General features: G+C 37.1%; 1 protein-coding gene across 2 annotated transcripts; it reads right to left on the reverse strand.

Annotated features, from left to right (window-relative positions):
• Positions 1-4,112: 4,112 nt before the first annotated feature.
• Positions 4,113-12,532, reverse strand: LOC103951819. 2 transcript variants are annotated; one of them, XM_048579281.1, is made up of 16 exons: positions 12,035-12,532; positions 11,036-11,748; positions 8,918-9,997; positions 7,923-8,645; positions 7,736-7,807; positions 7,538-7,606; positions 7,354-7,385; positions 7,167-7,254; positions 6,913-7,065; positions 6,141-6,332; positions 5,981-6,060; positions 5,800-5,872; positions 5,625-5,732; positions 5,369-5,474; positions 5,138-5,225; positions 4,113-4,561 (listed from the first exon to the last, which is right to left on the reverse strand). In XM_048579281.1, exons 1-16 carry the CDS (start codon positions 12,405-12,407, stop codon positions 4,390-4,392), a joined length of 4,122 nt encoding a protein of 1,373 aa, XP_048435238.1. In that variant the 5' UTR covers positions 12,408-12,532; the 3' UTR covers positions 4,113-4,389. The 2 variants fall into 2 exon arrangements, with proteins under 2 accessions (XP_048435238.1, XP_048435237.1); XM_048579280.1 differs by having other exon boundaries at positions 7,526-7,606.
• Between the last annotated feature and the right edge of the window lie 505 nt (positions 12,533-13,037).

The following is a 13,037-nucleotide window of genomic DNA, read 5'->3' on the forward strand; positions in this document are numbered from 1 at the left end:
CCACATGGTCCTTAATCTAATCCCACATGATTTGGCATGTCATGTGTCCTAATCACTTATCTTACATCTGTCCCTAGATTTTCTGTTTATTTGTTTTTCTTTTTCCCCTTGGTCTGATTTTTTTACATTTTTTTTTTTGATGATTTTTTGTTTTTGTTTATGGTTCTTTTCTTTTTTTGGTTTATTTTCTTACAAAGTAATGTTCTAAACTAATCTAGATAGGATCATATAGAGCTAATTCGACCTTTTAATATCTTAACGGTTGATGCAAAGTTTTAATTAGAATTTAAATAAAATTCTTACACTTGACAAAAATAAAACTCTAATCTGGTTTGTACGAACAGAGATTTGACTTCAGATCTAAGTGTAAACACAATGGATTAGACAACCGACTTAACTTACACATGTCCCCTTTTTTCGACTGATGACAAAATAATATTCTTATTAACAAGGTAGGATATCTGAATTCCTATGAAAAAAGACGGACACATCATCTTCGTCCACTGACCAATTCACATCCGTTTCGATATTTGATTTGAGTTTTCGTTTGATTTTGATGTCTTAGACGGCCATCCAATCCAATCTTAGGGTATTTTTCTTTTGCACTCTCTTAATTTGCTACTACATCCCCAAAATCCAATCCTTAAAGCTCTAGAAACCTTCATATGAGTGTTGATGAGGCAACTTGATATCAACAACACAAAGACACCCCAAAAAGTGAAGGCAAAGTCTCCATATACAATTATTAATTTGACATTCAACAATAATAGGCCAATAATGATAATCGTGCTCTAATGAGTCATAACTCCATGACATAATATGTGATCCCACTACAGCCTATATTTGCACTTTTCACACCTAAGTCCTATCATAACTATGGTGCATGCACCTCACCTTATACTCTACATGATTGAATAGGATAACCATAATTTATTGAGGTTGGTGTGTGTGAATATACCTTTTCTTACCTTTCTAAAAATGACAGATTCTATGCCATTTATAGCATTGGAGTTAATTAGGAAAGAAATTTAGGTGTATATTCACTTGTCTTCGTGGTTTTAAATGACAATTTTGTATATCTAATATAGCATTGAGTTAATCTAATCAGGAAAAAAAATTTACACTCAACGAGGTGTATATTCATTTGTGTTTGTACTTTCCTCACGTGACTACATGATGTTGGATTTGAATTCTAGCATTAACGTTGGATTGGAACTCCAACATAAATTAACCTTAAAATGATCCTACAAATCAATAGGAATGTAATTGGAGTCTAATATCATGATTACATGAAATCACATATAATTAGCTTGTCCATCGTTTTGTCTTAAAGGGCAAGTTACTGTCATTAACGTCTTGATATTATTCACCAAAACTGATATCATATTATATGGGGGTGTGGAGGGGTTTGAATAAACAGAAGTCATAACCTAACAGCTATATAATCCTAGCAGTCCATGCAAACCCTACAACACAACATATAGACTTCTTATGATTTGTAGAAGACTATAGGCGTTCAAAGTTGCTTCCGCATACTTCAAACTCTTCACATCGGCTTCAATGGCTGCTAGAGCCTCAGGTCAGCCGTTACTCACAAGGTTTTGTGTTTTGGTCATTCAACCATCTCAGGCCAACACATGCTGCATCATGGAACGAGACAATCAAATACAAAGAAAAAAGTTAACGCGTTGCATGTAAGTTGTTATCCAAAGTTAGGATTAACTATCATTTTTTTGTGGTACATCAAAAGGAAACAAGCCCTAGACTTGCCATCTTCGTTTATCTCTATTTTCTCCTCGCAAAGCTACGTGACTCGTTTTGTAACAAGAGTAATAAAGACAAATGAATATACAACCAAATGCAAGTAATTTTACGTCCTAAAAGCTAGGGTAGTTATCCATCTATCAACTCTCTTGTTTATCATACAAAATTCTTACAAATGGCCAAAACCCCAAAGGAGTTGGAAGCAACAAGAAAAAGTGGGAGGTGATAGGAAGCTAAGTATATTAGATGAGCTTAATCAAATGTATTAAGGTAACCAGTGTATTATGTATTGTGATTAGTGCTCAGCTAATTGTAATAAGAGATAAGGCAGGCCAAAGAAAAGACATGTGAGATTCAACTTACAGGAAAATGATCCTCGCCGAATCATTTTCTTGGGGATCCGAAGGATCTTGTGATCGTAATTGTTCATCTTACATTGTACGGTCAGTTTTCGTTAGTTACTATTTATATTTGATTTTAAATTTTAAACTTTAAATTATTTATGATCTCTTAATATACGATAAACAAACATGATCATGAATCTCTCCGATAAAAAGGATCCGTCCCAACTTACAAACCCCACTCTCACAAAAAGTGCTACCCTTTTGGCCATCTGTCAAATTTTTGTGTGTATGTACCAAACTAACCTTCTTGTGAACAATTTGTTTCTCTCACATCAAGCCACGGTGCCCACATAATATCCTATCCTCTCGGTGCTCCCTGGGCTGGACCATCTGCTGGTCCTCCCTGGACTGGAATATCTGCTGGACTACTACTACCAGTCTTCCAGACTTACCAGTGGCAGCGACTCCCCATGCCATTGACAAAGGCTAAAAGAGACCATTAACGTGTATTATATTAGCAACTAGCAATTAGCATATCATTTAAGTCCACCAAAAAAGGAAGAAAATTAAGAAGTTGACCTAAATCTATAAACCAGAACATCCTTAATTTATAATTTATTAATTATTAAATATAAGCTAATCTTTCACAAAAAAATCAAACTTCAGATTTAGAGGATTGTTTTTGTAACGCTATGCTATCAAATGCGTATCAATCTATTAATATCTCTTTCAACATGTTTGCGTTAACAAGGGATGGTGAATTTGATATCAAATTAGGTTGCCTATTGTGTGGCTTAGTCGAACTCATCTCCCCCTTTAATGTAAATATATTACTTAAAAAAAAAAAAAGATATATATAGAAGTCACACATGAACAATAGTAAGGAAAACTCGTGCGTAGGGACAATTAGCATGTGCTTGTGGGACCTACAAATCCATCAACGTCAAGAGCGTTAGATTGTCATAATCGTTTTCAAATTGGAGGTGAGAAAATTCATTACGCATGAGTGGCTATTAACTGTTTGTGGTTGTAAAGGTAAATTATGTAGCATTTTTTCAAACTCAAGCGTGTTCATGCTTGTGAATGACTGTCAACCGTTAATACATGTTTAAAAACGATTATCAATAGCGTTTCTCAAACTCAACACAGGGCACGCCAACAGCTGAGTTATTCAATGGACAAACTCTTGCCGATTACTATTTTGCTCGAGCGAATGACTATCAAAACCGTTAATGAGAGTTGAAAGACAACTATCAGTAGCAACCCTCAAACTCAGCATAGGGCACGTCAATCAGTTATGACTCATGAGTTCTCCATTGGACAAACTCTTGCACATTACCATTTTGCCCAAGTGAAAATCTCAACTTGTCCCTTAAAAATCTACGCCCAGATACAATTTTAGAAAACCAGAAAGTATATTTCGTAACAAATATGGATAAAAGTCCACCGAGGCTACTACCCGTATGAAACAGGTTGGGTGCCAATTGACCATTCAACTCAGATTTTTTCCGGGATTAAAAAGATCAAGAAAATATCTTGCACTTTTTTATTTTTTTGGGACAAATATCTTCTACCCTACAAGCCAAAAATAGATTTTGGTAGGCCACAAAGACAGATACACCTGTCCATTTAAATTGGAGATTCCAATTTTTCAGAAAATATCTAGTCGACGTTGCAACAACAACAAAAACACCTTTTTTTTCATTAAGTAGGATCGACTATATGAATCCTAAAATATTATTATATTTGATTCTGTATCATATCATCCGTTAGATCCAAGTACTCTAAGTCTTTTCTTAAAGTCTCTTCCAAAGTTTTCCTAGATCTTCCTCTACCCCTTCAACCCTAGACTTCTATCATGTCCTCTGGTAGATCCAAGTACTAGTCGACATTGCAGCAACAAAATATTCCTTTTCCACTTTTCTTTTGGTCTGAAAAATAAATAAATAAATTTGTCCCCTTCCAAAACCCTACTAACAATTTGTTCTTTCTTTTGGTCGTCAATAGCAAAAATACGAAGACATTGCTGATCGTAAATGTTGGAACTTACAACAAAAGATAAGAATGTGTGCTCAACCTCGCCAAGTTCAATATGTTAGCGACCCTGCACGGTTCGAGCGATAGAACTCGATTACAAGAGTCTGCCCAATAGGATTTGGGTGAAAAACCCGAGTTATCGAACTATCTTTAGCTAAATATGCAACTAGGGTGACCTAAGGTAAATTCCAACGATGTATTGGCGACGCGTTTGACCTCCCTTGGAGATACTCTGTGCGTGAAGTTACACCACGTTGGAGATACACTTGCAGAGCCTCATTATTCTCGTATATCCAGAATCAAGACAATCGGCTGCAGCTCGTATTTCAGCTAAAAGTGACTCAGGCAGCGGCTTTTCTACTGCAGATTCGGAAGCCTGTATCTGATGTGGAAGGATCTCCGAGGGATAAATCCCACTGTCCAGAAACCAACAAACAAGTCACTATTTATTCAAAGCACTAGGTATATGTGCAACAAACAAGTCACTATTTATTCAAAAGCACTAAGGTATATGTGCGTATAAAGCACATTGAGGTATGAAAGGCATAGAGGATACTGACAGACGAACAACGAACATTTGCAGATAATCACAAGTAGTCCATATAGCATTTCGGAGAGCTTTAAGGTGGTAAAGACAAGGAGGGCAGTTTTGAAGTGCATTATTATTATTATTGCATTGTTAAACCACACATGATGATCATGATACCCACGAGTCATCACGTACGAACCTAAATAAAAACAGAAGAGTGTAGTATTGTTTAGGAATCTAAATGTATTTGTTGGGCCAAGTAACATGATTAAATGCATACGGGTACAAAGAACGGATAAATGGGCACAAAACCTAAAACTGCAACAGGAATTTACAGCAGTGACAGAATACTTTAATACTGTTTATATGTGACTCGTTCAACTATATGAAGCCAATTCATATGGTATAAATTTCCAAATTAAATAAGCAACGAGATAGTCAAGGAAATTGGATAGGATTGTACCTTTTCAAACAGGTCACGTCAAGAGTCAGTGCCACTTGTCTACCACTCTTAAAGTTAAGGAAACAAAGCTTCAGATCAAGCTGCTCAGCTATAAACAAGAACATATAACCAACAATTTAGTACAAAAATAACTTTATATGTGAAGGTGAGCCAAAAATTTATTCAGTGAATGATGGTGAAAGTTCAGATAAACAAATTGGTTATCACATTTAGAGGAGTAGATTTTGTTACCAGATGAAGTTTGAAAATTTGTTTGAATCAAATTTACAATCTCAAATCGAGCCAGGTGCACTTCCTCAACCACGTCTAGCAGATTTCTTAGCAGTGAACGGGTTACCTGCATTATATATAGACCAAAGTGAAAAAGCAGTATAGAATGTGGAGTTGGAAACATATTATCCACTTTGACCTATGGGAATTGAAACCCAGTATCACAATTACTATAACTAATGCACGTAATATTCCATTCACTTAAATAGTAACATACTTGTGTTTCTTGTGCCAAAGGCGAACATCTCAACTCAGAACTTTTTTTGGTGACCTCAGCATTTAGCACAAAACCAAATGCAACTTGAACATCCATGTTTGGGAATTCCTGACGTCCAAAAAAATAACCATTTAGAAAAAGAATAGTAAAATAAACAACCTAATGACCTCAGTACCTTTGTGATTTTTATATCATTCATATTGTGTGAGATGGCTATGTTTGATGTTGGGCCCACAGTACCCATAAACCTGTATATATCATCAGCATGAAATCACATGTCATACTTGAATTTTGTAACAAGAAAGAAAATGTCCATGACTTAGCCAAAAGAACATCCAAAGAGAACGAGAAAAAACCTTTGCAAGACATAACCGTGATAGCTGAGAAGAATGTTGTAATGGCCATTCTTAATCTCAAAATGATCAATATTCCATAGCTGTTGAAATCATAGGTGTCTCTTAGAAAAATAAGTCATTTATTTCGTGTCTGAAAAAAGTCATATCACGTAAAAAATACCTGTAAATCATGACATATAATCCTGCAACATGCTCTTGTCTTCAGTTGATGTTGAACTAATGAAATAGCATCGGCGCAACTTGGTTCTCCTTTCAACTTGCAGTGGATGTGAAAGAAATTGCTTAACTTTTTTACATCTCTGTCTAAAGCTTTAAGCTCCTGCCTCATTGTGCTTACATTATCATCGGAAGCCTGACAATAAAAGGTTTATATAAACAAAACTCATGACCTGAAATTTCATTATCTTCACATAATTATTTTTTGTAATATCTATAAGCTGAACTGGTTGTTTGAGAAAGACAAAGGAAGAAGAACGGTTTTCTTATGCTGTATTCATCTTATTTAATTTTCTGGAACGTTTTATAACAGAAACCTGTCACCTGTTTTCAAATTCTACTAATAATTTTATTTACTGCATCTTTCTTCGAATTTGGTTCACAGGAAAACTTTAAAGAATAGTACTTAACTCTGATTAATATATTCCCAATAAAGTAGGGTCTGCCTAGAAATTAATAAAATCACATTTCAATTGCATATATACATTCTCATGTAATGGCTTTTTAAAAATAAAAAAAAAACAAAAAAAATCATTCACCTTGCTTTGTAGTTACAAAAGGTTTCTCTGGTTTATAATCTTTGTAACAGTTTTCGTAAGTGTTTAAAATCCTTCTATTAAAAATTAGAGAAACACTGGACAGATAAATTGGCAAGAACAATTACTGAAGCTACGATTACAGGGACAAAGAAAATGGTAAATAGAGTTGATGATTACCTCTTGTTCACCCTCAGAATTAACTAGAGAGGACTGATGATGACTATCATCAACATGAGTCTGCCATTCACTAGGTTCAGACTGACAACGAATGTAATTCAATTTCAGCATCTGAGACTTCTGAATTGCAGAGCGTAAGAGCTGTACTCTACTCTGCAGGCAAGTATAAGTCCAGGTGACGAACTGTATGCACATCTAGAAATGAAAAACATAAGAGAGCCAACCTTAATTAATATTTAAAAAAAAATGCAAACCTGTAATTTATCGCGCTTCACTTGCATTAACTGCAATTTTGCCTTTTCATACACTATTTTATAAAGCAGCAATCTTGCTTCAGCTACTCTGCAAAGGTTAATGTCAATGCTTATTAAGCTAACACACATTCCTGGACAGGTAAGAATTCGCAAAAAAAAAAAAAAAAGGCATGATGAAAGACACCACCTTTTATGCCCAACATTGATGCAGTCGAACTTCTGTACACATTAAATACCATTATTAGCATAAAAATTGAAAGTGTAGAAGTTCTATTAGATTTAAAGAATGCTATCTGGTCCGACTATAATATGTAAACATGTCCATAACAGACCCTGATTGACCATTTAATTCAGCAAACCTGAGACTGGACCTCAGAACACAATGTCCCATATTTTTTAGCCTTCAATAGGTGGACCAGCATATCATCCAGCACACCGATCTACATGATCATGATAAAACAGCAATGTCAACCAACAGATACAGATAACAAGCCTAACCATAAGATGGTTAATTCTATCACCCAGATTAGATTTTACTTGGGAGGAAGTAATTAAAAAAAGGAATATACCGCTCTTAAATTTAGTTTTCTTGCCAATGGAGAAAGCAGTTGTTCCGTATCTCCTGAGAATTTTACTAAAATCTGCAAGAGGGAAAACTGAAGTAAGAAAAGGTATGAAAATAAAATACTTATCATATCTGCCAGAAAACCTGGCTATTCAAGTAGATTATCACAAAACATGAAATAGTACACACACATCAGTCCAGCACTTCCATGTTGTATCGCCCCCACACTTCACTCTGCCATCGTAACCTTTATTTGACTGATGCAGCATGAACTCTGGATTGCAGTTCTCACTTCTGGGAACTTTCGGGCTTTTCTGGATGCTGGGGATCATATCTTTACAGTATCCATCCTCAGAAATTATTCCTAGGTTTCGTCGTTTCCGTCCAACAGATTTTTCTGAATCTTGCCCTGTAAATGGACTATGTGAATTATACACTCCCTGATAACAGTCATCACTACTAGGATGACTATTTGAATTGGACTCGTGAGATACTAGGCCTTTCCCAGCAAAGGGTTGCATATTCTCAGTGTCAGCTGCATAAGATGAATCCAGCCTGGAGGGGCTATCTGTTGACTCTTTTCTTGAAGGACTCGAATTCATATCTTTTATGAAGGGACTACGAATTGGCTCTCTCACAATAGGACTTTGAATTGGGTCTCTCACGATAGGACTTCGAGTTAGCTCTTTCACAAAGGGACTTCGAATTGGTTCTCTTCCAGGACTCAGAGTAAGTTCTTTTCTGGGAGGACTCGGAGTTGATTCTTTCCTGTGGGGACTCTGACTTGGCACTTTCTTGAGGGGACTCTGAGTTACCTTTCTCCCAGTAGAATTCAGGATTGGATTCTCCCGGGGTGGACCCTGAGTTCGCCCTTTCGTGGAGGGGTTCTCAGCTGACTCTTTACTGGAAGGGCTCTGCATTGACCATTTGCCGAACAAAATGTCAAACCCCTAAGCAACACAGAACAAGTAATGATATCTCTAAATAGAACAGCCTAGTATTTAACAGCAGCCAACTAAAGCATGGGAAACTATATAAAGCTGTTTTCAAATTTGAGTAAATATTAGCCCAACACCCAGCCTACTGTGTATAGAATGAGCATGGAATGCAAAGCCGAACAAATCTGTGTGGTATAAAACATAGGCCCCGTGTCCATGTCCCTTTAAAATTTAGCAAATATACAGACCTGAAGGTATTGTTCAGTCGTGCTGCTGCAGACATATGGTTTAGAATGCAGTGGTTCTGCTCCACCTGGAATGCTTTTATCTGGGCAGTTTAGAATGACTGCACCTCTTGAAGGTGATTGGAAGTTCTTTTCAGATTCAATTTGCAGATGGGGAGGATTATCTTCTCGCTCACCTGCCAATATGGGAGCAGTTCCAGCAGAAACCAATAATCCTTCAGTGGGAATTTCTAACATCAAGAGGTGCTGTGTCATTTTGCTTCCTGATATTGACAGCTGAGAGGGTGAAGCCACTGCTTTTCTTGGTGTGCCAAATGTATCCTTCAAAGGAGTGTCTGTAACCATGCTATGCTGAGGCTCTTCATCTTTATCAAGGTCTGTGGTCTCGTTAACCTGGCTCAACATACTGATGTTTATTGGGTTCTCATTCCCATTGCTATTCGTGTTACATAAGCTTTTCTGTCCACTGTTGAGATCAGGCATAGCTGTTTGCTTCTCTAAACAAGCAGTAGGAGAATTAGAAAATTTGCATTGGAGATCTTTGCTAATGTCAGCCATAACATTCTTTATGGGAGAATTCACAGATGAGTAACTTGATAATCTACATTTTAATTTTTCAATTCCATCTTTGAGACTAGAAGCACAAGGAGAAGGCTCAGGAAGTGTGAATCTAGAAATACTTTTCTGAATTGATGAAACCCACTCATTATGTTTTGTGTGTTCCGCACTTAAAAAGGAACCTGGTTGTTTCGAGGATGGAGTCACTATCCTTGAGTGTCTTGCCAAATTAGGAGTATTCCAAACCGATTGCTGATGTCTAGCAGATAACAATAATGTGGACCCCTCCATCGGTGATCTATATTGTTGGTCCAAATGTTGATCTCTATTATATGTTTTCTCCTTAAGAGAATATTCTTGAACCATGCCTTGACTTGAATGTTGATAAACAGGTTCATGCTGGACAAACACATTAAACTGAAGTGCTTCACTATTGAATTCTGGTAGGACTTTGCCATTAACAGCAGTTAACTCCAATTTTTTCATATCCCTTGGAGATCCAACTTCAGTAAATTCCTTATTCACCTGCAAACAAACCTGTGCATCAGTTCACCGATACAAAAACTCACATTTATCTAATTTTTTAACACTTCCCGTTTTCTTCACTGGTAATGTAAACATATAATATAATAGAATGAATAGTTAACTAGAATGCAAGCACTAATAATGCATCAATTATGCAAGCTAAAGTCGACAGGAATAGGACCAGTCCTGAATTGTCAAGCATGATAACTCTAAGATGATGCTATTAATAAGATAACAACAGATATTTAGTTTCTTTTTGGTGTAGATCGAATGGAATAATGGTAAAATGTGTATTTCAGTATAGAACAAGTTGATTATGGACATGCAACTACAATAATAACATGATGAAAATTAAAATTAAAAATGTACTTTAATATGATAAATCATCATCCATCAGAGCAACTAGACTACTAGACAAAATCTTTGGCAACTGAGGCCATTTACTCCAGCTGAAAACTAAAGTATCAGCTTCTGTTGTCCAATCCAAATATCCAACTTCCAAATTTTTCTACTGAAACCCTTCATGTTTGAACAGCCAAATTTCATCAACCTCAAACAACTTAATCTCACATAAAAAGCTACTACATTACCTTCATTCTCACATACTATTTTTTTTTTTTTTTTTTTTTTGGTAAACAGGGGGTTTCTCACACATTATTTTGTTACAAAACCCAACCATAGAAAAGTCCAGTATTTATTTCCCACGCCCACAAAACAGTCGCAATCCATTTTATCAAACAACAAAAGCTATAAGATGGCTACACTCCAAATTTCCAAATCAGCTACTGACACTCTGTTTGAACCATTATTAAAACTCGTTTTCGAAGTACATAAAATCATACGCACTGGCAGAACCTTTTTGGTTCAAGTGCATGAAATTTCACCCTTCTAACAACACCACAACCACAATCCTCACAACAACAACAAAGAGTCTAAGACATGCATCATCAAATCTACTAATTTAAAATACCAAATGGATGAGATCAAACCAAACTGCTAATGGGTTTATCAAATCCTGATTGCATAAGACATCCTTACATTGTTTAATTGATTCGGAGTCTGGATTTGGCCATCAATGAAGTCACCAGCAGCTGGATTACGACCTCTGTTAGATGAGGCATCATAAGCAGTTTGATGAAAAGAACCACCATTTGCCTCACTCAACTTGATACGAGAAACTGATTCTGCCTCATTAGGCATGTCATTAGTGCCAAAATTGCCCATTTCAGTAGTTCTACCATTTCTCATGTGGCCAATCTCATTTTCATCTGATGCAGATACCTCATCCCCCTTTGGTGACATTGAACTGGCAGGGACGGCAACAGAGTCAGCATGCAGATCCTTGCTGCCTGCTGCCAAAAGTGCATCTAATGAGGGAGATAGTCTTCCATATTCGTACTTATGTGGGTTTTCTTCTATAATACTCATGTCATTCGAATCTTCGCCACTTCTAACCTTATCAGCAGGGACCGAAGACTGAGGAGTAAGCATCTTCGGTTTTGTTAGAGACATGAGACTTCCAGAATCAGTAACATTGGTATTATGGATTGGCATCCTCTCTTCAAAGGCAAGGCGCACTGCTGTTGGGGTCTTGAGATCTCCTCCGGAGTCTGACCTTGCAAGACTGCGGTAATGCATTGAAAATGCTGTAGTATCCAATGTAGCTTCATGAATGTCATCTGAGGCCGCGGAATCAGATAATCGTCCTGGTCTAATGAAATTGGCCGATACAGGGCCAAAGAAATTGTCTTCTGCAAAAATAAATCATAAAAAACACTATAATTTTCGACCAAGACACTTGAATTTTTTACTCAGTGGAATTACTACCTAGACAAACAAGAATCTATGTAGTTAAAAATTCAATTATCTGCAGCCTCTCCGAGTAATTTAAAGTCGATTATAACGTAAGCTGGTAATATAAAGCATCAATTACATAAGCCATTAAGTACTAACATCCTCTAAAGAATCTTCCTTTACTTTCCTAATTGTGTATTAATTACTAATTAATAAAAAAATAAGATAAAATTTATAGCTTACCGTCGTTGGAGGTAGCAGAGCCCGGAACGCTACTCCCAGGAGAGGGCGATCCATTTGGCCTGAAAAACGACTTCCTCCCGTCGTCGTTTTGGTCATCGTCATCGGAATCCCTAAAATCGTCGCTGTCACCGCCCAAGTCCCTAAAAAACCCTATCACCGGGTTCTCGGCCTGTGCGACGTCGTTTTGAGAGCTGGGTCGGGGCTTGGGGTCGGGAGGTGTGTCGTACTCCTCGTCGCGGTTGAATATGTGGACGGAGGTGATCTCGGTGTCGGCGAAGCTCACGCGGCGGGAGCGCTTCTGCTTGATTCTTAGGGCTATTGTTTCCGGTTCGGTCTCGGAGTTGCAGGGCTCATCGGGGCCGTTGGAGGACATCGGAAGTGGAAGAATCGGAGAAGGGAATTGGGGAGATTAGGGTTTGCAGTTTGAATTAGGACGGAGCAGTGCGCTGTGTGTCAGTCATTGTGGGACTGCGCAGCGGGACAGAGAGTGTGTGTGTGTGTGTGTGTGGAGGGAAATTATTTTGATGGTTTAAAAATGTCTCATCATTTACGACTAGTCGTTTCGTTTGATTCGTTCCTGTCTGAATTTAAATTTTAGTTTAGGTGTTGATTTAGGGCACTCATTCGTGATGCTAACAATTTGTATCAAAGTATGGTTATCATCTCTAAGTTATTAACAATTAATATTACAATGCCTATTTCATTCTCTAAACTCCACTATAGATGTCATTATTACTATGTTTTAATGGTATTTTTAGTAAGTTTTTTTCCAGGTTATGTCATACCAATTTAAGAAGGAAAAAAAAAATGTTCGAGCTACTTAGTTACTTTTTGCAGTGAAGCCACACACTGAGAGAAGGCGATCGTCTCCTCTCTCCTACTCGATCTTCGGTTGGGTCAGATGCTTTTTCGGTTAAGGTTCAATACATCCGCCAATCATAGGATTCTGAGCTCAATTTTCTCTCTCCACCTTTAAGTTATTGTATATAGAGTCGGCCAAGGA

Source organism: the organism of the source record quoted next, unplaced genomic scaffold, assembly GCF_019419815.1.
Source record: "Pyrus x bretschneideri cultivar Hongxiangsu unplaced genomic scaffold, Pyrus_bretschneideri_v1 Contig13, whole genome shotgun sequence".
NCBI classification, from domain to species: Eukaryota; Viridiplantae; Streptophyta; class Magnoliopsida; order Rosales; family Rosaceae; genus Pyrus; species Pyrus x bretschneideri.